This window comes from Alosa pseudoharengus, unplaced genomic scaffold (genome assembly GCF_046254945.1).
Source record: "Alosa pseudoharengus isolate Yale_2024_CS ecotype anadromous, Long Island Sound unplaced genomic scaffold, YU_APseudo_1.1 YU_APseudo_1.1_scf_3, whole genome shotgun sequence".
In the NCBI taxonomy this organism is placed as follows: domain Eukaryota; kingdom Metazoa; phylum Chordata; class Actinopteri; order Clupeiformes; family Clupeidae; genus Alosa; species Alosa pseudoharengus.
Genome location: NW_027468718.1, coordinates 21,163,272 through 21,187,316, shown reverse-complemented (window position 1 = coordinate 21,187,316; position 24,045 = coordinate 21,163,272). Strand labels below are relative to the sequence as shown.

The 24,045-nt window shown below is 39.5% G+C and overlaps 2 protein-coding genes across 3 annotated transcripts; both read left to right on the top strand.

Moving 5' to 3' along the window:
- The first annotated feature begins 405 nt into the window (after window positions 1-405).
- On the top strand, window positions 406-17,902 carry LOC143099661 (uncharacterized protein C7orf57 homolog). 2 transcript variants are annotated; one of them, XM_076262577.1, is made up of 7 exons: window positions 406-617; window positions 945-1,130; window positions 1,288-1,390; window positions 2,007-2,154; window positions 2,875-2,960; window positions 17,013-17,110; window positions 17,561-17,648. In XM_076262577.1, the coding sequence occupies exons 1-7, from the start codon at window positions 569-571 to the stop codon at window positions 17,605-17,607; spliced, it is 717 nt and encodes a 238-aa protein (XP_076118692.1). In that variant the 5' UTR covers window positions 406-568; the 3' UTR covers window positions 17,608-17,648. The 2 variants fall into 2 exon arrangements, with proteins under 2 accessions (XP_076118692.1, XP_076118690.1); XM_076262575.1 differs by having other exon boundaries at window positions 408-617; window positions 17,633-17,902.
- A 1,769-nt stretch (window positions 17,903-19,671) lies between these two features.
- On the top strand, window positions 19,672-22,553 carry upp2 (uridine phosphorylase 2). The gene is made up of 8 exons (XM_076262574.1): window positions 19,672-19,773; window positions 19,866-19,935; window positions 20,127-20,241; window positions 20,350-20,508; window positions 20,752-20,866; window positions 21,149-21,358; window positions 21,456-21,602; window positions 21,786-22,553. The coding sequence occupies exons 2-8, from the start codon at window positions 19,883-19,885 to the stop codon at window positions 21,923-21,925; spliced, it is 939 nt and encodes a 312-aa protein (XP_076118689.1). The 5' UTR covers window positions 19,672-19,773; window positions 19,866-19,882; the 3' UTR covers window positions 21,926-22,553.
- Window positions 22,554-24,045: the final 1,492 nt, after the last annotated feature.

The following is a 24,045-nucleotide window of genomic DNA, read 5'->3' as shown; positions in this document are numbered from 1 at the left end:
CATTAAAAATTGTATAAAATCAAAGAGCAGGTTTTAGGGAAAAAGAAGCTTTGTGTCCTAGAAAGGGCAGTAAGCCGAGTTCAGGAGATGTGTTTTAGTATGGGTAAGTCAAAAGGTGAAGCCGCACAATAGAATGAAATCTTTCATCAGCATAAAAAAATCATAAAATCAAAACATGGGTTTTTGGACAAAAGAAGCTTTGTGTAATATAGGCAGACCTTGTTTAAACACATTAAAGTTGGTTTGACACAAACTGGACCATCGTAGATTTTTCGAATGTGTCGAATATCCAACGTCCAATATAAAACCAACTTTACCACGGTTTTAATTCAATACTTTTAAGACCCCCGGGTGCACTGTAGGATATTTTTCTGTAGCCTAAAGAGGCCCCTGGCGAGGACGATTTCATTTGTCCATTCTGTCGCAGGTCGCAAGTGAGGAAATGCGACACGCGAAGCAGAACGTAGGCTACGGTCTACAGCTGTTCCCAGCGGTAATTTCATTTCCATGGTTACGCGTAAACACAACAGCAACTGAAGCGGGATAGCTCTGAAGTAGAAAATTTTTTATGTTATCGTTACACGAAGACACATCGCTTAAACAAGAAACGTCGAGAGGTAGGCTAAGGCTGAGCTGCGTGATTCAGAGTTGCGCTTCTTTTCCCCCCTCTGAAACTAGTTTTACTTAATAGAGAAAGTGATACTTAATGATGTGTATTTGGTCGTGTGAAAGTAAGAACGTTAACGTTAGCTGATAGCTCGATAGGACTAGCGTTAACGTTAATTTATCGCTATAACGTTAAGTTAAAATAATTAAGTGAAGCATAACGTTATAGTTTCACAGCATTATAGGTAAAGTTGTCTTTTGTGGGCCTCACACCGCCTAACATAGCCTAATAAAAGTTAAACTATTGTTCCTCATACTTCCTCGTACTTCTTTTCCAGAGACAGAAATGGGCAACGAACATAAAGGTGATGCCACTCCCCAAGGCCCTAAAGTCACCTCGCAGATTCCTGGACTGTCTCTCGACATTCAGGACCCCGTTGATGACAGTGTCAGTTGCCGCCGTTTAGGCGTTTTCGAGACAGATTCAAATTATGTCAAACTTGCAAAACAAGGTGGACACAAAGGTATTTACTATTACCGTATGTAAAATGTAGGCCTACAAGTTGCACTTGCACCTGATAAGTTGGGTTATTTTTTGTCTTTGGATAGACTTTTGCTACTCACTGTTTATATTGCCTTGATTAGCCTACATGACTGACAGTGTGTTTGATCGTTTGGCAGGATTATTGTGGCATGAAGAAACAGATATGACCGTCAAAACAAATGCACCATACAAACCTCCCGATTGGTTCTGTGTTGACTCAGATGACCATGAGTCATCCAGGTAAATCTGAGCAAAACACTAAAACTGTTATCGCCTACATGGGCGGATTATGAACTTTCGGGCCCCTGGGCCCAGATGTATTAAGGGCCCCCCACTAATAGTTGTATATGTAGGAAAGGGGGTTTGGGGGTCCTCCCCCCAATTTTTTTTTATTTGTTTGATGTGATTTCCTGTATTCTGGTGCATTTTGGGGATGGCCAATACTAAATTCAATCAGATTCATAGCCTACATCCTGATTTGTTGATATTGAGGCAATGATTCCATGCAAAGGCTTGGGCTTCAGGGCCCCCTGACCCCTTGGGCCCCTGGGCCTGGGCCCAGTAGGCCCGTGCAGTAATCCATCCCTGATCGCCTATTACTAACATGGAACAAACACCATGGCATCAGCAGTCTTTAATGAGTCAAAGGCAAGACGAATCTGAAGTGTAGGCTACCTTTTACCTATTACATTGTTGTATTCTAGTGTTTGACCACAAGAATGTTTAGATCTGATCAGTATTGATTGTTATTTCTTGTTTTGAGGGCATGCGAAAGGGTCTGAAAGGGCAACTGCACTGACAGTTACGCCATCATTCTGGGCCAAAGGGACTTTTGTCACAGTTTCTCTACTTACAGCCCAACTAAAGGAACCAATCCAAGGTTCTTGGTACATCAGGAGTTCCAGAAAAGTGCAAAGAAGTCCATTCAACCGCTAGATATTCCCTTTGGGAGTGATAATAAGTCCGCTTGGGAGCGAGAGGCTGATAGTATTACTACTGAAGAGGTGACTTGTGTGAAAAGAAAAGTGTGACTTAAATTACTCTATATATTTCAAATCAGTGTCTTTTTTTAATGACCATGAGCCATGAGGTGTAGGCTATAAAATAAATAAAACTTTTCAATTTGTTTACTTCAGCAATGATTCAGACTAGGGCTGCACGATTTTAATGTCAATGAATGTCAATGTCAAATGATTCAGCTCAATATTCCAAATATCTCTTTAATTTGTGCCACCCCTGATTGGTGAGCACGCCCAGTGCAGAAAAAGCACAGGACCCCCGACCAACTGTGAAGCTCACCAATCAGAGTTTCTGTGCCCCTCATGTACTACGCACACCCACCAACCAGAAGTGGCACAGTCAAGGAGGATGACATGAACAAAAAAGGCATAAATGTGACAAAATTCACTGTACGATTATTTGTAGCTTTTGCGAATATGTAATTGTGTTGGTTTATATTGCGATTGCGATAATTGTGCAGCCCTAATTCAGACCTATATACATCCTGCTGTTGAACACCTCTTGTGTAAAGCAATGCTAAACATTTACTGATGGATAGATGGGTAAACATGCAGTCAAAATATTCATAGCATAGCATATCCTACACTCCATAACTCCTCTTGTGTATGTCACATCTGGTCCTGTGGAAATCCCTGATATAATGGCCCTTTCAAAGTGTATACACTGCTCCTGAAAAGTGAAACTTGTTTTTTTACCCTTCTCAGACACTTGACATTGATGATTCAGCAAGCAAACTGAAGAAGTTGACCATATCACCAAAATACCAAGAGGCCAATAAGTTCAGAAAACAGTGAGTTATTTTATTTTGCCATTGACACCATATCTCCACAAGATGGCAGTCTTGAATTTCACATTTGGGCTTTGTTTTCTGAATGGTTTGGTAAAAAGGTCAAAAAAATCACCGCTCATCTGTTGAGGTGCTGGATTAACAAGTAACTCAATAAAAAGTAAAGAAAAATCTGCACACTCAAGTCTTTGCAAACAAGTAGAGTAGAGTAAAGGACTTGAGTGTGCGGATTTTTCTTTACTTTTTTTCTGAATGGTTTAAAATGGACACTTTGTGGGGGGGGGGGGGGGGGGGCATAGGAAATATCATAATTCATTTTAAGGTTTCATAAGGAATATTTACATAAATCCCAGAATTATTGTTCGTTTATGGTTTATACGGTAAATGCGAGCTGGGTCAGAGTCATAACACATACAGCAGGGGCACCATACTGGTTAAAGTGTCAACCACATAGTGTTTTCCCAAGAGATTTTTCTCTTTTTTTGCCCTCGCAGAAATGAGTAATTTCATGTCCGATCACCCAGGGGCTCACAGGTCACCTACTCACAAAACCTAGAGAGAAATCCACAACTTATAGTTTTGAAACTAACGTCCTTTGAAGTTTTGAGTCATTTTAAGCATTTTGGCAAACAAGCCTATTTGTCCAAATCCCAACATTCATGGATCCTTTGGGCTAACCTTTTCTGTAGAATTCAAAAATGTAATTAATTAATGTTGATTAATGTGATTTTATTACACGGCTCTTCAGAGTGCTGCAGAAAGTTCCATTCACATGAATGGGCCTTCCCAACGTTCGGGCCTATGTTAAATCTATATAATCACCGGCAAAGTATATAATCACCGCTGTCAATGGTAACGGGTTGATTAACGTCTTTCATATCCCTCCACAAGACGTCCGTTCGCTTATTGCAATATTGCTTATTTCTTGGGCTAACCTTTTCTGTAGATTTCAAAAATGTAATTAATTAATGTTGATTAATGTGATTATAATGACTTAAAATTTCAAAGCGCTGCAGTGTCTATTACTACTATTCATGATATTAAAATTGCCTTTATTCAGACATAACAATATTTGAAGAGTTTGGTCCCAAAACGCTATATCCTCCATTTTAACGAATTTTCATAAATCATTTTTTTACATTTGGCTTTCCAAGTAATTTCAGTAGAACAGTAATTGGGTATTGTTTGATTTAACTTTACTCAATCAAACAACACAATTGCAATTGTATTAATATTGAAATACACTATACCTGAAATACCTGAAATACACAATCAAACTACATGACTTTTTAATGTTTTTTAAAAATGGAGATATAGCAATTTGGGAACCAAACTCTTCATTTTCTTCTTTATCACATTGCAGTCAAAGAGGTCAGGTCAGTAGTGATTTTTTACTAGTTGTAATGTGTTAAATCATTTTGGGGGAAATTGATACTTCACTTATCAGGTTGGGATGCTTCAAAACGTCTTGGCTTATCCCAAAATAATTTGTCTTGTATGTCATAAATTGTGTTTCTATGCCAACTTTTAAATTAATTGTTTATGTAAGCTTGTTCATAAAGCATGCATTATGTAAAATTCTAAAAAAACAAAGACTGTATTAGACTGATTAGCAGCCAATGCAACATGTCTGGTAGGCAAGTTCTCATGTGGCTTGCTGATGGTGTTATTATATTTTAAAATAGGTCTTTCATTATGCAGAATGGCGACCCAGGGATTAAACAGCCAAGATAAAGTGCTGACCTAAAATAACAATGAAACAGGTCTCAAAAGTGTAATAGTTGCTCTTGCATGAATTTAAAGAAAGAAGGCTTATCTTTATTAATGAAACATAATCAAACAGTATGTTGTTATTCAATTGGACAGTGTTAATTATTATGTCAGTTGATCTGATTAAGACCAAATGGTACTTATGGTACTCAAGTGTACTTATACTTATATACAGTACTTACAGCATATATAGATTTTTTCCTTAGGGAAAAATAGTCAGATAAGGTACAGCTAAATGGCAATCACAAACAAGAAATATTTGCTGTAAAATAGAACTCTATGAATACAAAAATTGATAATAGTCACAACACAGCACTCAATGCAATTTTTCATCAAAATACACATTTCAGTGTCAACAGCATATGACAATATAGCAGTATTCAACAATGCTCAAAATGCCACCCACCAATATCGAGACATTGTTAAGGTACAATAGTGTCAGTCACTGTTGTCCAAAACAATCGCTTGTAACCACAAACTTCCTTTTTTGAGCCATGGATTACGGTATTGAGGCTCACTGTATTGATCAAGAAAGCATGAAATACGAACTGAAACAAAAAAAAAGTAGAAGTACCCTGACTGGTAAGAAAAATGTGGGTGATTGAACAGCACCATATCCACATCCACATCCCTGGCACCTAACTCCCAACTTCTCGGACGCAGTATTAAGGACTGCTCTCTGTTCTGGCTGTGTTTGTGTGCTCTTAATATGTGTGTGCTCCTGGTGAGCTCAATGCTCCTAGTGTGTGTGTGTGTGTGTGTGTGTGTGTGTGTGTAGGTGTACACTACAAGTCAAGCCAATGCTTTATTGCCAGTATGATGGAACATCGCCTGGAATTTGGTTTAGTGCTTAGGCTCATGGTATTGTTGTGTACAACCCAAATTAGAAAAAGTTGGGACGTTGTGTAAAATGTGAACAGAATGTAATAATCTGCAAATCTCTTAAACTCATTTAGTTGCAAAAAGAACACTGACAACATATCAAATATTGAAAATGACAAATTTCACTATGTCATGGAAAATATATGTTAATTTTGAATTTGATACCAGCAACATGTTAAAAAAAAAAGTTGGGATGGGGGGTAACAAAATGCTGGAAAAGTTGTTTAATGATAAAGAAAACAAAAGGAGGAATGTTTCATAACTAATTAGGGTAACTGGCAACACAATTGGGTATGAGAAAGCAGACATGTGGACTCGAGTCACATGACTTGGACTCGAGTCAGACTTGAGTCATGATTTTAATGACTTCAGACTCGACTTGATAAAATTCAGCATGACTTGCGACTCGACTTGGACTTGAATACTATTCACTCAAGACTTGACTCGGACTTTGCCTCTTTGACTTGTAATAACTTGACATGTCTCGATAAAAACATTTATTTCCTGATCGTGGACCAGTCACCCCAGAAATGCTTTCACTTCCGGACGAAAAAAGAAAAAAAAAACAAATAGCGGAGACAAGCGGGCAGAGTACAGTGATCTCCTTTTAATTATAACGAACGTATAAAAGGAAATCATGAATGCAACTAAGATGAGGTTAGAGGATATTTCGGATTTATCCGTTTCTCACTACTGTTATAAACTGTGAGAGCCAGGGACGTCATTCTATTTTTGGGGGGCTGAAGCCACCCTAAGATGATCAAAAGCCCCCCTAAAAATATGTAAAAAAAATGCACATCCATTTTCCCCTGTTGAATTGCTCACAGAGTAGCCTATATCTTATCTCACATAAATCAGATGTCACATGAAAGCGCAATCGGAGCTTTCCAATGATATTAGCGGCTAGGTGCTGTGATAAACGGTTCGCGAGAAAATTAACGTTGGACATACATGGAATTTAGTCATATTTCCATTCTGCACAATGCGCTTCGTCCATCTCCACTCATTACTTGATGACATATCTCACGAACGCTTCACAACACAGGGCAAACCATCCAAATAAACAGCAGACTTTACCGGACACGACGATATGAAGCATTCTTCTCCAGGCCTACTTAGGCCGTTCCTGAGTTGAAATTGCAGCACATTTCTGCATGGTATCCAACTTTGACCTGAAATTCTAATGTTATAGCCCAAAATAATTAACTTGGTTCATATCAAAGAATCAAAAGTTGATCATGGCATCCACAAGCATCAACTGTGCTTTTGAATAGATAGCTATGTCTACCATCATGTTTCAGCTGACATGAATGTAACAATCATGAGACACAAAGTATTTTTCCTTGACATATAGGCTGACATAACATATGCAAGTATGATCACATCATACTTTCACAGATATGGGAAGCCACTGTCTTGAAAACGATATCCTAGCATAATAGCTGGCCCTTACAATGACCAGAGAGCTAATTGTAAAATTGCACTGAATATAGCCTATCCTCAAAGGACTAATGTAGCCTATGACTTATCTGGTTAAAAAGGTTCATAGCTTAGGGTGCAATTGTTTAGGTTTGAATATTGTTTAATGATTGTTTGATTGTTGAATGATGAATTATTATGACCGCCGCTAGCGAAGCGGTCATATAGGGATTGTCAAAGTTTTTTATTTTTTATTTTCTGTCATCTACTTCCTGAATTTTTGGTCAACGATACCCGGGACACCGAACCACCGGGGCACATGAAATTTGGTGGGTATGTAGCCCCACTAGACTTTTACGGAAAAATTTCGTTTCGTCCCTGGGGGCCACTCACCCCCCGTGCTGGGCCCCCCGAAATAACTAAATAACTACCTGAACCGTGGCACTGAGGATGAAGAATCTTTTATGGTATGTTGGCCCTTAAGGGCCCACATCAACCTGGCCCATAATCACTCATTTGTGATTTGCACCCCCCCGGTAAAAAATGAAAATGCAATATTATTCTGCTTTAATCGCCCCTATCTTCAGTTAAGATGTTCAGAACTGCACCAAATGTTATGTGTATGATTGACCTGGCATTCTCTGGGGGTATGCCAAGTTTCGTAGAATTTCATCCATGGGGGGTCCTAAAAAAATTAGGTTATGTGTACATTTAGTGACTGTACACTCATTGGCCTGTAGATGGCGGTGCACACATATACACACACACAGGCACCCACATACTATCGGTATTAGAACGGCCGATACATAATTATAAATTCAGTAGGATTAAAAGAAAGCCAAAATAAATATTCATCATCATCATCATGGCTGCATTTCCAGTATTGGCGATAAGTAATCGTTTGTCCACTAGATGGCGCATCGTTGCAGTGAGACGTAATTTTGTTGGAAGTTAAAAGTGGGTTGGAAAAACAATGGACGCTTCCTACAAGGACTGTTTACCGCAGAGAACGTCTAATAAGGATAGGACAATGTTCACATGAAATGTAATTCCCATTTCTTCTTGAAGCCGAAATAAATCTGAGGATGTTTATCGGACATGCTTGGTTTTTACTGCAGGTACGTTAATCTTATAATATCAATAAGGACCTAGGTAGGTAGGTAGGTTTATTGACAATAAAGTATTACATGAACTAAAGATGACTAAAATCTTATGTAGAAGAAGAAACATTCACAAAAAATCCATCCATCCAAAAATGACCTTTGTTTTTGATAGCTGTTGAAAACGGCATGGAACTGACAGAGATGTTTTTGTTTATTTATAAATAAAATTATGCTGATACCTTTTGCTTTTCCCAAATACAATGTAGCCTACAGGTGTAAGTGACCTTTCATCAATCCAGTTGCAATGGATGAACTGTGATGAACTGCCCTACTTGTGATTGTTTAGAGATTTTAAAGGTTTTATAACAATGCTACATCTTCTTTGGCTATTCTACAATCTATTCACCAGGCTACTTTCTGTGCAGCCGCACACACACACTCAGGCATGCCAAACAAGCATGCACAAAAGTTTCAAGAGTGGGGGATGGAGTAAAATATGGAGACAAATTGAAGTGTGATTTATTTTCGCGGAACGGATGTACAGGACTGAGCGGCGGTCATATTTTGTACCGCTATGCAGTACATCTAGTTAAATAAGTTAACAGTACTTTGTAGTAGCTAGTTAAGCACTACCTTTTCAACTTAAAAAAAAACACTGATCAAATGTCATTCCACTATTCACAAATTACTGTTCCTTCAAAAGCGTTTTGTTAGAATTGCAACCTGTTCTGAATGGAGTGCTGCATCTACTCCTTTATTTAAAGAACTGAAAATCCTTACTGTTAATGATATTAATGTACTTCAAACCTGTGTTTTTATTTATGAAATATATCATTTTAATGGAAAGATTCCTGAGCACTTTAAGTGCTAACTAATTCACAGGTTCACTCATATGTAACGAGGCAAGCTAATGATTTTCACCCTCCTCAACTTAAAACATGTCAAGCTCAATTTTCCATACGTTATAGGGGCGCTAAAATATGGAAAAAATGTTCACATCTGGCCTTGAATTGTTTTACTACTAATCATTTTAAAAGATGCCTAAAGGCTAATTAAATCGCTGGTCTATAGCTGGTTCTGCTGAAGACTTCTGTCATAGTAGTGTGTTCTACTGTAGTGCTTACACTGTTTGTTCATACTTTTTCTTTCTTCTTTTCCTTTTTCTTTTATATTTTTTTAAATTTATATTGTTTTGATACTTTTGTTGTGGCTCTTGTTGTTATGTTACTTTTTTAGGTGGAGGCCTCATATATAAGCCAGTCTGGGCTTACTGCCTCTTCCTGCACTGATTTATTTTCTTTGTTTCTTTTTTGACTCTGTCTTTTTACAAGTGCTAAATAAAAAATAAAAATAGAGAGGAAGGGCGGAGAGAGAAGGCATAATTTCTGCTTTTAGAATTTGATGGTATTGTGCAACATTCACATCCAGACAGTGATGGCTCAAAAGAGTATTTTAGTACAAGTCTAGTCAGTGTTCTCTTTTAGTCAGGTTTCACTTCTCTTAACTGAGAACATCTCACCTTTGCACTCCCTTTCTCTGTCAGTTATGTAACCATTTAGCATACCATTTTCCACTCTGTAACAAGTAGGGGGGGGGGGGTATTATATATTATTATTACACATCATACTTTCCCATATATGGGTAACCTATACTGTGTTGGCCCAATGAGCATAATAGTAAAATTGCACTGACAATAGCCTAGGCCTCAAAGGGTAGCTACCAATTCACGGAATCCCTTTTAAGGTGTGATGATTTTTTTTTTGGCGCGCTCCATGCCCGCGCATTATAATCCTGGGGGCTAAAGCCTATGGTACGCTCCCGCGTCTGCGTCCCGCGCACGCGGCACTGGTGAGCGCGTGACGAGAATTGCGTCATTTTTACAGCATGCGTCGCGTCTTTGAGTTGACCGAATTTTAAGACCGCGCGTCAAAGTGACGCGTAGACTGCGCATGTGTGAAACGGAACTGCTGTAAACACTCCCCTCCAGTAGATGGACCACATAGAAGAACAAAACTTAAACCTACAAACAAACCTAGACAGAAGAAGACTTGTTTGGTTACCATAACGACGATGGAGCAGAGAGAGCGCCTGTCCTCAGCTTGCCTGGCTTTGAGTTACGTGAGACACCACGACACGGAGTCAACTTCGACCGATTAAAGCCACAATTATCCACAGATACATTCTTTAACATTATATTTAACGGTCACTTTATGTAAAGTATTTCAAGACACCAGATTTTAGATGAGTTGGGGACGTAATTGTCTGCTGGCCGTTCTGTGCGTCACCTGATTGTCGAAACAGGGTGGCTGCATATGGCTCATTGTGGCTACTGGCTATTATATTGGCTTGCTTTGGTCATGAGCCCTGGATCATGTAGCACTGAATGAGATGGCAAACAATAAAATAAAACTAATCATAGACTGTAGAAATGCGCTACACAGCACTAAAAACCGAATAGTTTATTTATAGTTTGACTACGGATATTTCACGTCATGTTCAAATAAAAAGTGACAGCCCTACTCCCTGCATAGAGAGCTGACATGACTTCGGATTAAATGCATCTTTTAAAAATGAGCGTAGCCTAGCACCTATTACTGAACAATGCTGAAATCAAATCGCGAAACCCAGAGCCATATAAAGGTATCTATCTACAACGCTCAGGCGAAACCCAGTAACACTTGCTGATCGAGATGCATTCTCGCCTGTTCCGTATATAATGCGTTATCAATAGTGATTATAATAATAAAGGGAATGTAGCCTACCTCTCCCAGGTGCAATCATTATCACCTAGCTCCTGAACAATGCTGAACTCAAATCTCGAAACTCGCCTGTCAACACCGGATATGCATTATCATAATAATAATTGAAGGAATAACCTAGGCTACCTCTCGCTCTAAATACACCCATTATCACAGTGAGACATTATACATTATGAACACAAATAGTTTTTTTGTGACTTTTATTGACACGTCATATTTACAGGTTTTTGGTTCATACTTTTTGGTATGAGGCAGGTGTGAAGACTCAATACAAATTTAACTGAGGACATATGTACGCACAACTCGTTCTTACCATGCTGTGTTTAGAAAAATGTCCCAATTATTGCTGCCCTCGCAGCACCGAGTCACTTAGCTATAGGCTTGTAGCCTAAGTAGCCTAATAAGCAAGTAGGCTAAGCTAGTCTCTCAGCTATACCAACAGGTGTGCTGTGTGTGTTCTGGTGGATAATAAATGGAGCGATGCGATGGGCCAGCTTATCAAACTTCCCAGCAGACAGGCGAACGTACTCGTGGTGCTTTTTCCTTCATCAGCTTCCTTCGTTCAGTGCTCGCACATCCCACGTTATTCTTTTCTTCAGGCGTTTCAGGCTTCTTTGGTGGTTGTGTCCTACTTTCAGGCTCGACGTACCGCCCCCAGTTGGTGGGGCAGAGTATCACAGTTAAGCCGTAGTGCGCAGGCGCTAACCTTAACGATTTACGTGCATTCAGGACAGCAGAATTTGGAGTATGCTTCACGTTCACGGCAAAAATGACGCACGTCTTGGACACGCGCAAATGTGACGCACGACCATGCCAGAGCCTTAAGTCCCCCCTGTCTTTCAACCCTAGTGACGTCCCTGTTGAGAGCCAGGGCACTTTGATATATGGGCTGCACTCACTGTGATTTGGAAAATGGACAAGAATATGAAGAGTTGTCTTTGCCTTTGTGTAATGGAACTGGTGAGTCTTGAAGACAGAAAATGTCTAGCAAGCATCATGTCATTACATGCTTCTATTTCCAAAGGAATGAAAGCTGTTTGTGCCAACTTAATATAATGCTTATCATTGTTAATATTGTGCTATACATGTGGCACAAACAATGTTAGAGTTTGTGGACTAGCCACAGGCTATATTTGAATGGAGCTGGTCAAAAATATCATTAGGAGAACGTGTGGACAGTGGCACACAATGGGCTTAAAGTGACAGTGCACCATTTACAAATGAGTTAAACAGCATCAAATGTGTAGTATTTCTTAAGAAATTAATACTTTAAAAAAAAAAAATGCTGTGTCATTATTATCATTTAAGTAATATAAAAGTGTTGACCTTGGCTTCCCTTATGAGTCATCACTGGCAGACAGCCTAATAAATTGTTTGCAGGCAAATCTGTGGCCTAGCGCAGTGAAATGCCATCAGTCAAATTATTACTCATCCTTGCAGTGAACGCCGCAATTTGGGAAAACTATATATATTTTTGCAGCTGTGCTGAGTGTCATGTAGCTATCCGTTTGATGCCAAATGATGAAACAATGTCATTTGAATGCTTCTTAACATGAAATTGTGAAGTATTTGGGGAGTTCATCATCTACAGTACATAATATAATTAAAATATTCAGAGAATCCAGAGAAATGTTTGCAAACATGGGATAGAGCTGAAAAACAATATTGGATGGCCATGGTCTTTTGGACCTCAGATGGCACTGCATCAAAACCAGACCTGTTTCTGTAAAGAAAATCATTGTATGGGCTCAGGAAAGCCGCTGATAATAATAATAATAATAATAAAATGTATTTATATAGCACTTTTTTTAAGCACAAAGCACAAAGTGCTCTACAGACAAACAAACAAACAAAACAAAGCAAAAAACAAAACAATAGTAATGATAACAACAATAATAATGGTAATAATAATAATAATAAAAATGATAAAATAGTAAACTACCAAACTACAAACACAAACTTAACTAAATATATATAAAAAAGAAAATAGAAAAGGTATACAGTATAGTACCCAAGACAAAATAAACAAACAGAAATGATAATAATGATAATAAATTAGCAGAGACATGAGTGGAATCATTCACTATTTAAAGAAAGCAATTTTATATAAGTGGGTCTTTAGACTAGATTTGAAAACAGCCACAGATGGTGCAGATTTGATGTTATAAGGGAGGCTGTTCCAAAGCTTGGGTGCTCTAACTGCAAATGATCGGTCACCCCTAGTTGACAGTTTACTTTCTGGAACAACTAAAAGTCCCAGGCTGGATGATCTGAGGGGCCGAGCTGGACAGTAGGGGGTTAATAAATCTTTTAAATAGTCAGGTGCCAAACCATGTAATGCTTTATAGGTAATAAGGAGGATTTTAAAATCAATCCTAAAACTCACTGGCAACCATTGAAGATTGGCCAGAACTGGGGTGATGTGTACCCTAAATTTAGACTTTGTCAAAAGTCTGGCTGCTGAATTCTGAACAGTTTGTAAACGAGAGATGGAATGACGATTTAAACAGGTGAATAAGGCGTTGCAGTAATCAAGTCTAGATGAGACAAATGCATGTATAATTCTGTCTTTGTCCTTTAAAGAAAGCATTGATCTGATTTTGGAAATGTTTCTCAGTTGATAATAACAGGACTGCACAAGGAGTTTTACATGTTGGTCAAATTTTAAATCAGTATCAAATAAAACCCCTAAGTTTCTAGAAGTAGTCTTCTGAGACATCCAGTCTTTCACATCAGCTATGCAATCCTGCAGTACAGTTAGCTTGTTAAGCATGTTTGGTTTGACTGAGAGGTACAGCTGTGTGTCATCAGCATAGCAGTGAAATGATATGTTATGGCGGCGAATTATGTGGCCTAGAGGTAACATATACAGGGGAAACAATATTGGTCCTAAAATTGAACCTTGGGGAACACCGCAAGTAATAGCTGAGGTAGAGGAAGTACAATTACCTATTGAAACAAAAAATGTCCTGTTGGACAAATAGGATATGAACCAGTCCAAAGCAGGACCCGTTATGCCAACCCATTCTCTTAGTCTTCTAATTAAAATAGCATGATCAATGGTATCAAAAGCAGCGGTGAGATCCAGCAACACCAAAACAGAGTGCTCACCAGAATCAGCTGCCATTAGTAGATCATTGGTTACCCTGATAAGAGCAGTTTCAGTGCTATGCATAGGACGAAAACCTGACTGAAATTTCTCCAGGATGCTATTGCCCTTTAACACTTCAGAAAGTTGCATCAAGACCACCTTTTCCAGAATTTTGGAGATAAAGGGCAATTTAGAGATTGGACGAAAGTTTTTTAGAATGGAAGGATCAAGGCCAGGTTTTTTTAGGAGGGGCTGAACACTGGCTGTCTTGAAAAGGTCAGGGACACACCCTGAGGAAAGAGAATTATTTAAGATTGATAGCAGACTAGGGCCTATAGCACTAAACACTTTTTTGAGAAGAGTGGCTGGTAAAATGTCTAAAGGACTAGATGAAGGATTCATTGTTGCAACAATGTCAGTGAGAGTCTGTATAGAGATAGGTCTAAAACAGCTCAGGTTATTAGGGCAAGAAGGGGGGCATGGAACATTAGCAAGAGACATCGGAGATGGGATATTTGACCTAATATTAGCAATCTTATCAATACAAAATGATAAAAACTTTTCACACTCATCAGCAGAGGATGCCAATACAGTCCACAGTCCAGGAAAAACAAAATAAATAATTGAAATAAACTGTAACTGTACAGCTAAACTAAACGAATGTACAAAAATTAAGAAAAATAATCGTAAATAAAATTGTAAATATTAAAAAATCTGAATAAAAACAAGTCAGACAAGACAAGCTTGAGCAGCTAGCGTCCCCGTTGCTAGGCGACTACATAGATAACCATTGTCTATGTGCACAGTTTGATACTCAATTCAGAAATACTAGTGCAAACTTTACCATGCAACAGCCAAAATTATATTTAGATATGATACAGAAAATACCACTGTCTTATGTCGGCCTGAGCTTGTTTAAAATGGACTCATCTGGGCTAAAGAGGAGAGGGCCTATCCAAGTATCCAACCTATCCAACTAGTTTTAGTGCTCAGTTTGAAACCCAACATCTATGACGGTGTGGAGGTGCATTAGTGCCTACAGCATGGGCATCTTGCACATCTGGCAAGGCACAATCAATTCTGAATGATGTATACAGGTTTTGAGCAACATATACTGCCATCCAGGCAATGTCTTTTCCAGGGAAGACCTTAAATATTTCAGGAAAACAATGCCAAAATGAATTCTGCACATATTTAAACAGTATTTCTCCATAGAGGAAGAGTCCAGGTGCTAAAATGGCCTGTCTGCAGTTCAGACCTGTCAAATTAGGTGCATCATGGAATGAAAAACATGATTAAGAATACCCCATACTGTTGAGCAACTGCAATCCTATATCGAGCAGGAATGGGACAACATTTGATTCTCAAAACTATAGCAACTGGTCTCCTCAGTTCCTAAACATTTACAGAATGTTGTTAAATGAAGGGGTGAAGCAGCACAGTGGTAAACTTTTCCCAACATATTGACATCAAATTCAAAATAAACATATATTTTCCATGAAATTGTCCAAATTTTCAACATTTGATATGTTGTCTGTCTTTTTTGCTGCTAAATATGGGTTTATGAGACTGAGATTATCACATTCTGTTTTTATTTGCATTTTACACAACGTCCCAAATTTTCTAATTTGTATTCATTATAACTGGACCAAGTAGCCAGTGTTAAATAGTAGTGTCTTATGAAGTGTCTGTTAGTAAAGCGATGAAAATGTGACAGATTGAGGTGGGAAGACATTCCGCTTTTTTTGAGTGTCAGGTGATTGCAACCAGTCATGTTGAATGTGTGCTATGTGCTAAAATAGCTCACTGTCATATGTAACCCGTCCCTGACAACGAAGGAAACCGAAAGCCAAAGTTACCAAAAAGGGTGGTTGCTCAATTTTGAACTGTAGTTGGGTTCAAAGAACCTCTGAACTACAAACACAGAGCACAGGGGCTGAACATGTGGTATTTAGTCTCTGTGTATAGTCCCAGTGTTGTGGGCACAGTGCCACAGTCACAACAGGGCCTGATGGAGCTATGAGAACGTAATGTTCAATGTGTACTGTATACTGATGGAAAGAAGACTATTGCCATATTGTCTACCATAAATCATATCACAGGAGCATGTAATATCTTATCCTAGAATGATCCAGTTTCCGAGATCCTGGTCCTCTCTGTGTATGTTCCCCTGTCCTCATCACGTGTGTTAATTATCAAAGGAACCATGAACCTCAACCACACATGTATTTAGGCTCTGTGAAAATTAGCGGGGGAAAAACTCACAGAAATGGGGTGTGTCTTTATTGCAGCACATAGCTCTCTCTTGCTTCATACCTTTGTTGTTGTGTGGATATATTCATTCAAGGTCTGCGTCCTGGAATATTATGGCCCTAAACTGCCAGCAGACAGTGATCAAAGAGCAACCAGTTCTGCATAAACAAGCTGTGCATACGCAAGCGCCCGGTAGGACAGTACATCAGTAACCAGAGCACACTAACGGCAAAGTAGGGGGAAGGGGACAGGACTGCTCCGATGTTTAATTTGGCTCTTTTAGTGAAGAATGGAATGAGCAGATACCACGGTTGAACTTGCGGATACATGGTGACCTCTGAAATATGTACATATAGGAGCAAACAGGATCTGTTCCGGGCATGAGGTGTCTGGCACATGCCGAGCCCCCTGTTCTAATCGCTTACTGGATGACATGCTCTGTCAAACAAGAGTAATAATTCCCCGAAAAAACGTTTTTTTTCCTTTCTTTCTTTCTTTCTTTCTTTCTTTTTTTTCTGTGGAGGGGGGTGGGGGATGGAAATGACTAGACAGTCCATCCATCTTTCAGTTTACACATTTACGGCACTGTTTCAGCTGAGTGTCGGGTGACATTGCAAATGTGCCACTGACTACAGTGCTTTTTGAAGGGTGACCTTCTCAGCGGAAACCTTGATGAAAATCAAATAAGGATGTGAGCAGGTGCAAAGTTTAATGTCCTTTTGTCTTTTTTTGGTCCCATATCTCCTGCTGTTGAGAATCAAACCTTTTGTGTCTGCAGGGCTTCAAACAAGAACCCAGCCCCTGTGAGCATGTCCAAACTCTTGAGCTTTGGTTACCTAGAGGAGGACAGGAGTCCTGCAAGAGTCCCTGCACACAGTAAGTGTTTCATCCCTGCCACACCAATCCAGTTTATGTGCCTGTCCACTCCACAACATACAAATTACTATACTTGCCTTTAGATGCCCACTCAAAAAAACACAAATCACTATACTTGCCTTTAGATGCCCACTCAAAAAAACACAAATCACTATACTTGCCTTTAGATGTCCACTCAAAAAAACACAAATCACCATACTTGCCTCTTAGATGTCCACTCAAAAAAACACAAATCACCATACTTGCCTCTTAGATGTCCACTCAAAAAAATACAAATCACCATACCAGAACATCTCAAGGTGATGTCAGCCTATGTATTCTAGAGATACAGTAGAGGTTGTAAGTTGACCTCTCCCATTGGAGGAAATTGTAAACTCTGACTGGTACTACCAATCTGACAGGTAAGCAGTACAATCACATTGCATCTAGTGAGATCTGACCTATTTACAGATCTCACTCCGCCACCAGACACCACTGGGCTGATGGACAGGGCCTAATGAAGGGCGTGTTCTTGTGCTGCAGGTGCGGCATCTGCTCGGAGAAGCCGCGCAGCTCCGTGGAAGACCCAAGAGTAGCAGTCCTGTGGACACAGACGAGCTCACTCTTCACTATGGCAGACTTCTCCCTCTGACCGCTGAGGATAGGTTCAGCACATTTGAGGGACATGATGTCAACTCTAAAGGAATGTGTGATTCTTGTGTGTGTGTGTGTGTGTGTTTATAATGTTTGTGTGGTATTTTTTGAAGTTATGTTATGTTGTGCTATTAAAATCACATTGAAAATCCGAAAGTACTGATCTAGTGACTTGACTTTGTTGACTTATACTTATATGGATTTTTTCCTTAGTGAAAAAGACTCAGATAAGGTGCAGCTAAAGGATACGGCAATCACAAATAAAAAAGATTTGCTGTAATATAGAACTCTATGAATACAAAAAGTATTTTTACAAATAGTCAGCACTCAATGCAATTTTTTCATAAAAATACACATTTCAGTGTCAACAGCATATGACAATATAGCAATATTCAACAATGCTCAAAATGCCACCCACCAATATCGAGACATTGTTAAGGTACACAATAGTGTCACTCACTGTTGTCCAAAACAGTCGCTTGTAACCACAAACTAGAAAATGGTATGACAAAAGGTTAAATTACAGACAGAGAAAGGGAGTCAGATGATGAGTGAAGTGAAGAAATTTGATTAGAGAGCAATACTGGGAAAACACTATCATGCCATGCACAATCATCCTTTTTTGAGCCATGGCTTACAGGTATTGAGGCTGTGTTGATCAAAGAACCCTGACTGGTAAGAAAAATGTGGGGAAAAAACAGCACCACATTCACATCCATGGCACCTAACTCCCAACTTCCCAGACGCAGGATTAAGGGCTGCCCTATGTGCTCTTAATATGTGTGTGCTCCTGGTGAGCTCAATGCTCCTAGTGTGTGTGTGTGTGTGTGTATAGGTGTACACTACAAGTCAAGAGGTGTTGTTATGTTATGCTATTAAAATCACATTGAAAACCCCGAAAGTACTGATCTAGCAACTTTAATGTATTGACTTGGTGTGGTATTTTGTTTTGTCAGAATATGACAATGTTAAATTGTAGACCTGTTTTCCCTATGTAATGACATTATGTACTCGGCCCTTAACTTAAAGCTGCATCTCTTCGATTTTATGGTGGTGTACATTTAAACTTGGAGAGATTTTCTCATATTTTACTTTACTACTCTGTTCCGTGTAACCAAAAGTTCTCTTGTAAATGAGGACGACACACTTGTCCATAAATGGTGCAGATGTAAATTTGGAGACTTTTTACTCTGAAGTCACACTTAAAAGTACATAAATACTACACACTCATACACACTTACAAACTTACATAATCATGCCGTTGTTATTGCCATCTGGGCATAGTCTATGTATGTCACATGGCCTGAAAGGTGAAGACAATCTGAACTAATACCCCCACCCACCCCATGTAAACAAAAACGATGAAACAACTGATACTCCGCATTTCCCAAACATGCAATATGTTAATAGCAATCTTGAATTGCATGCCAACATTTTTATGTAGGCCTACTAGTGGTCTTTAAAGTCCTGGCAAACATGTGCTACGTGATATGACCAACTATTCACAATAAAAGTAATATCATGTCACATTGCATGTTTGCTTGTGATGATGACACATAATCTGAGTAATCGGGGAGTTATCACACCACAAAGTTACATAATACTCATGAACAATAACGTCACACTTTGAGATTTCAGTACTGTATCTTTTTCTTTTTTTACATGTAGACAGCATTTAGCACGTGCCTCACTGTACTGTTTTGAAAGATTAAGAAGAGCAGTTTGTTTGCTGTGACATTCTGTCAGCCTGGAGAGCTGATGTGTCTAAGGGGAGTTGACCGTGGGGGCAGGGGAAGTGAGTCACAGGATACGACACCAGAACACCTCCCCATGTAACCAATCACTCCAACGAGGGGGGTCACCGGTTCAAGTGTATATCAACCCCCCAGTCAGGGACAGATCTTTTTATTTCCCTGAGCTACAGAGGTGGCAAGAACTCTTAAGAAACTTGGAGAGCGATAATTTGGAGAAATAACTCACTTTAACTACCTGTCTACGCCATCAAGAAAATTTATCCTCCCATTTCCAAGGTAGGTTCAATGTTAAGTTGAAGTTCTAAAATGTCAGATTTCACATTTTTTACTTTAGAGTGTGTGTGTGAACTTATGTTTTTGTTTCACAGCACAGAAAACTGTAACCATGGCGCCCATTTTAATAAATTGCATGGGAACGGAGCAGGAGGATTATATCAAGTGAGTTATTTTTTGTATAATGAGGAATCAAGTCTTTAATTTACCAGCTAGAAAGTTCATGTACATCTGTAGGAAGAGCGCTTTAATAACATTACTTGCTATGTAATGGAAAAAGGCATATTAAAATATACATTCACTCAAACCTCATCTAAGTGACTAAACTCTTGTGATTCTTGTTATTGCTCCCACAGACCACAGATACATGTGAAGAATCCCCACTTGGACTTAATGGAGGAAGACATCCTGTACCATTTCAACCTGGGGACCAAGACCCACAACCTGCCTGAGATGTTTGGGGATGTCAAGGTTTGTGAGAATGTTTGGCTCATGAGACCAAGCCCATCACAGCCTTTATCTAGCTGGACCAAACCTGGAGACTTATCTGATTTGTATTCTCTCTTTTGCACTTTTTAGTTTGTGTGTGTTGGAGGAAGTGCCAATCGCATGAGGGCTTTTGCTAAGTTCATGCACCAGGAGCTGGGCTTGCCTGGGGACACGGATGAGATTACTGATATCTGTGAGGGGACAGACCGCTATTCCATGTACAAAGTTGGGCCTGTGTTGTCTATCAGCGTAAGTTGCACAACACAGCCGTTTCCCCCATATAGACAAAGGTTTGCACAAGCTCAGTTAGGTCAGAGAATCATTGCTGTTTCAGTGTTTACATATTGCATAACAAACTATATAACGTTACATGTTCTGCCATAAAACCAGTGAGGAGCTATAACTACACCCTTTCCCTTACTTCTCTGAAGCATCCCATAGTTTACATTGAATGCCACTGGATGCTAATTGTTTTCCCTTCTCTCTGTTTAGCATGGCATGGGAGTACCCTCTATCTCCATCATGCTCCATGAGCTCATCAAGCTGCTCCATCACGCAAGCTGCCGTGACGTCAACATCTTCCGTATTGGCACCTCAGGAGGAATTGGTAGGTTCTGACACACATCCTCATCCGCTTCCTGATCTTTAAGTGGCCTTGCAAGAGCCAGACCTGGTTCTTAAGCAGACCTTATCTTAGGCATCTCAGGAAGACACACACTTTTGGGAAAATAGATGTTGTCAATACTAAAATGTAGTTGGTAAAATGCAGTAGTGGAAATCTACTTGAAGCTTCCAAATAGTTGGTGTATTACGGTATGTGTGATTATATTGTATATGCAGTCTCTAAGTTTAATAGCCACCAACACTATGTATTTTTCTCTCCTGAAAGGTCTGGCCCCAGGAACAGTGGTGGTCACAGACAAAGCCGTGGACAGCTTCTTCAGGCCCCAGTTTGACCAGGTGGTCCTGGGGAAGGTGATTGTCAGGAGCACAGAGCTGGACGCGGATCTGGCAGATGAGCTGCTGCAGTACTCCAGGGAGATGCCTGATCTGCCCACTGTCATCGGGAACACCATGTGCACCTACGATTTTTATGAAGGTATTGATTTCTAATGACCGCCTGCTTATGGCACTTGAAATGAAGACAGCAGAGGGGTGGTGACTGACCGGTGTCGTGTGTCCTCTCCCCCGCTCAGGTCAGGGCCGGCTGGACGGAGCTCTGTGCTCCTTCTCCACCGAGGAGAAGCTGGAGTACCTGAGGAAAGCCTACGATGCTGGCGTCAGGAATATTGAGATGGAGTCCACTGTGTTCGCTGCCATGTGTCGTGTATGCAACCTCAAAGGTACTACACTCACTCACCCTCATACATTATATGAGACATCTAGCAGGGCGACCAAAGTCACTTACGAGCAAGCTCATATAGCTGACTTGCCAATTGAATCTGAATCTGTAGATGAACCGTGTTACCAGTAGCAACCTTTACCAGTTCACCCCCCCTTGATGATGCCTTGTTGTTTTTCTGCAGCTGCTGTGGTGTGCGTGACTCTGCTGAACCGCTTCGACGGAGACCAGATCTCCACACCCCACGAGGTGCTGGTGGAGTACCAGCAGAGGCCCCAGTGCCTAGTCGCCCAGTTCATCAAGAAGACTCTGGGCCTGATCTAAATGCTGCCCACCCAGGCCACAAGTCTGATCTGTGTATATGTACAAAAGTGTTAATAGTTATTTAAAAGGGATGCTGATTAAATATACTGTTGGAAGGAAGTGAGTGATGCCATCTAGAAATTAATGTGGGGGACTCATTCTTTACCTGACTATTCCGTGGCACCTTTGCACTTGGAAAAGTGACTTTCAAAGTGGTACTTTAGACACTGAATAACAAACAATATATCTGTTAAATCTAATAATTAGTTCTCCATCGTTCCTTTTTTGCTCTTTGGTGTAGAGTATGGTTGCAATGTTTGTTGTGGAGGGTTTAAGACTCTCGTGCTATAGGTCATAAGGTGACATTTTGTCTGTAGTTGTATTGGAATCTCCTACATTTTGTTTAGGACCGCATTAATTCCTCCATTTTATAGTGTAGAGCAATTTCATTGGTTAGTCACACAAACCAACAAATGTATCAGTTATCCAAAATGTGTATGTTATGTGTATATTAGGAGTACCATTCATGTTTTGTTACCTAGTTGTAAATGTTGCAAATATGTTTCCATGATTTGATGTATCATTTCAATGTGTACATATATATGTTGTTTTTACTTGCTGCTTTTTAAATACACCCTTGACAAAACTATATCATTGTATTGTGTAGTATGTTTGTGTGTGTGTGTGTGTGTAAATGTAAATTTGGTTATTAAATTTAGATTAAAATTGAGGGTTACACTTTACTTGATAGTATCGACATAAGAGTGACATGACACTGACATGAATGTGTCATAAACAAGTCATAAACTTTTATGACATAACATTTCTGTCATTAAGTGTCATTCGGTTTTTGTCAAAACAAATTAGGTTTAGGGTTAGAGTTAGGATTAGGATTAAGGACCCTGTGTCAAGTAAAGTGTTACCAAATTAAGATTAAAAAGTGATAACTTGTGAAGGCCTTCCATGCAATGCTCAGACTGGAAGACAACAGACAGGAGGCAAATTCGATGTCTTTTGAGATGGTGAAATTTGAGGGCCTGGATATATGTGTGTGTGTGTGTGTGTATTAAAGTAAATTATTTATTTTTGTGCAGCAAGCTTACAGTTTTTCTCGATTGATTTGACCTGCTTAAGGAAACTGGGATCCACTTGGTCTTCATGAACACTTTCTTTGCACAGCAGAAGTCATCTCTTGCGAATGTGGGTTCATTGGGTTCACACATTTCTCACACCCTTTTGCAAAACAGTTAACATAGATGTCATTTAAAAACCCCAAACTCTATTGGTTTTCCCATGCTAAACAAAAGGAAAACATCTTTTCACAGGTGGTATAGATTCCTTGCATAAGTCTGAATCTCTGATACACCTGTGTGAAACTCCTTTGCACAATTCTTCAATTAGCAATCATTCATAATCCATAAGAGATGTATGTTCTGTGTTGCTATTTGCAATAGGCTATCGGATCTAATGCACATTTAGACTATTGTATTGCCTATTTAGTGAAGAAAACAGTACAAAAGGTGTTTACTGTAGGTCTATTTCGATGAAAAATTGTAGTTCAATGAAAAAGTTGTAGTTCAATGAAATTTGTCTTGCCTAGGTGTTTAGGTCTTATATGTAAATGACAGTTACATCTTGGGAGGAATGAATTTTTTTTTTTTTAATTCAGTACATTTTGTCTTTCCACAATTTTTCCTGATACCAGAAAAATTAGAAAGAAATAGACATAGCAAAAATGCTCATTTTGAGAACTAGATTTTGCATTTTGTTGTCCAGTGTGTAATGATTGATTGAAAACACACAGTGATTTGACGACAGGATGTGTTGTTTGAAGGCAAGATTTGCTTTTGGTGCATGTTTTAAAGGAACACGCCACCCAATGTCAGTAGTAATATATGTTCTTACCTTAACTTTCACGAGTTGAGTCATACCTCTCCCGTGTCCTTACGTGCACTCAAACGCTCTGGTGCGCGGCTGGACTGTGTTAGCATGTTGCTATGCTAGCGGGCTTTGACGGCAACTAAGCATAGAAGTAATCAAAAACATCCACGTTTTACCGACTTAAATACAGTTGCACGAGTAGTTGATAGAAATGCTACGGCCACGCAACGTGAAACGTGGCGATTTTCCAAGCGAATAAA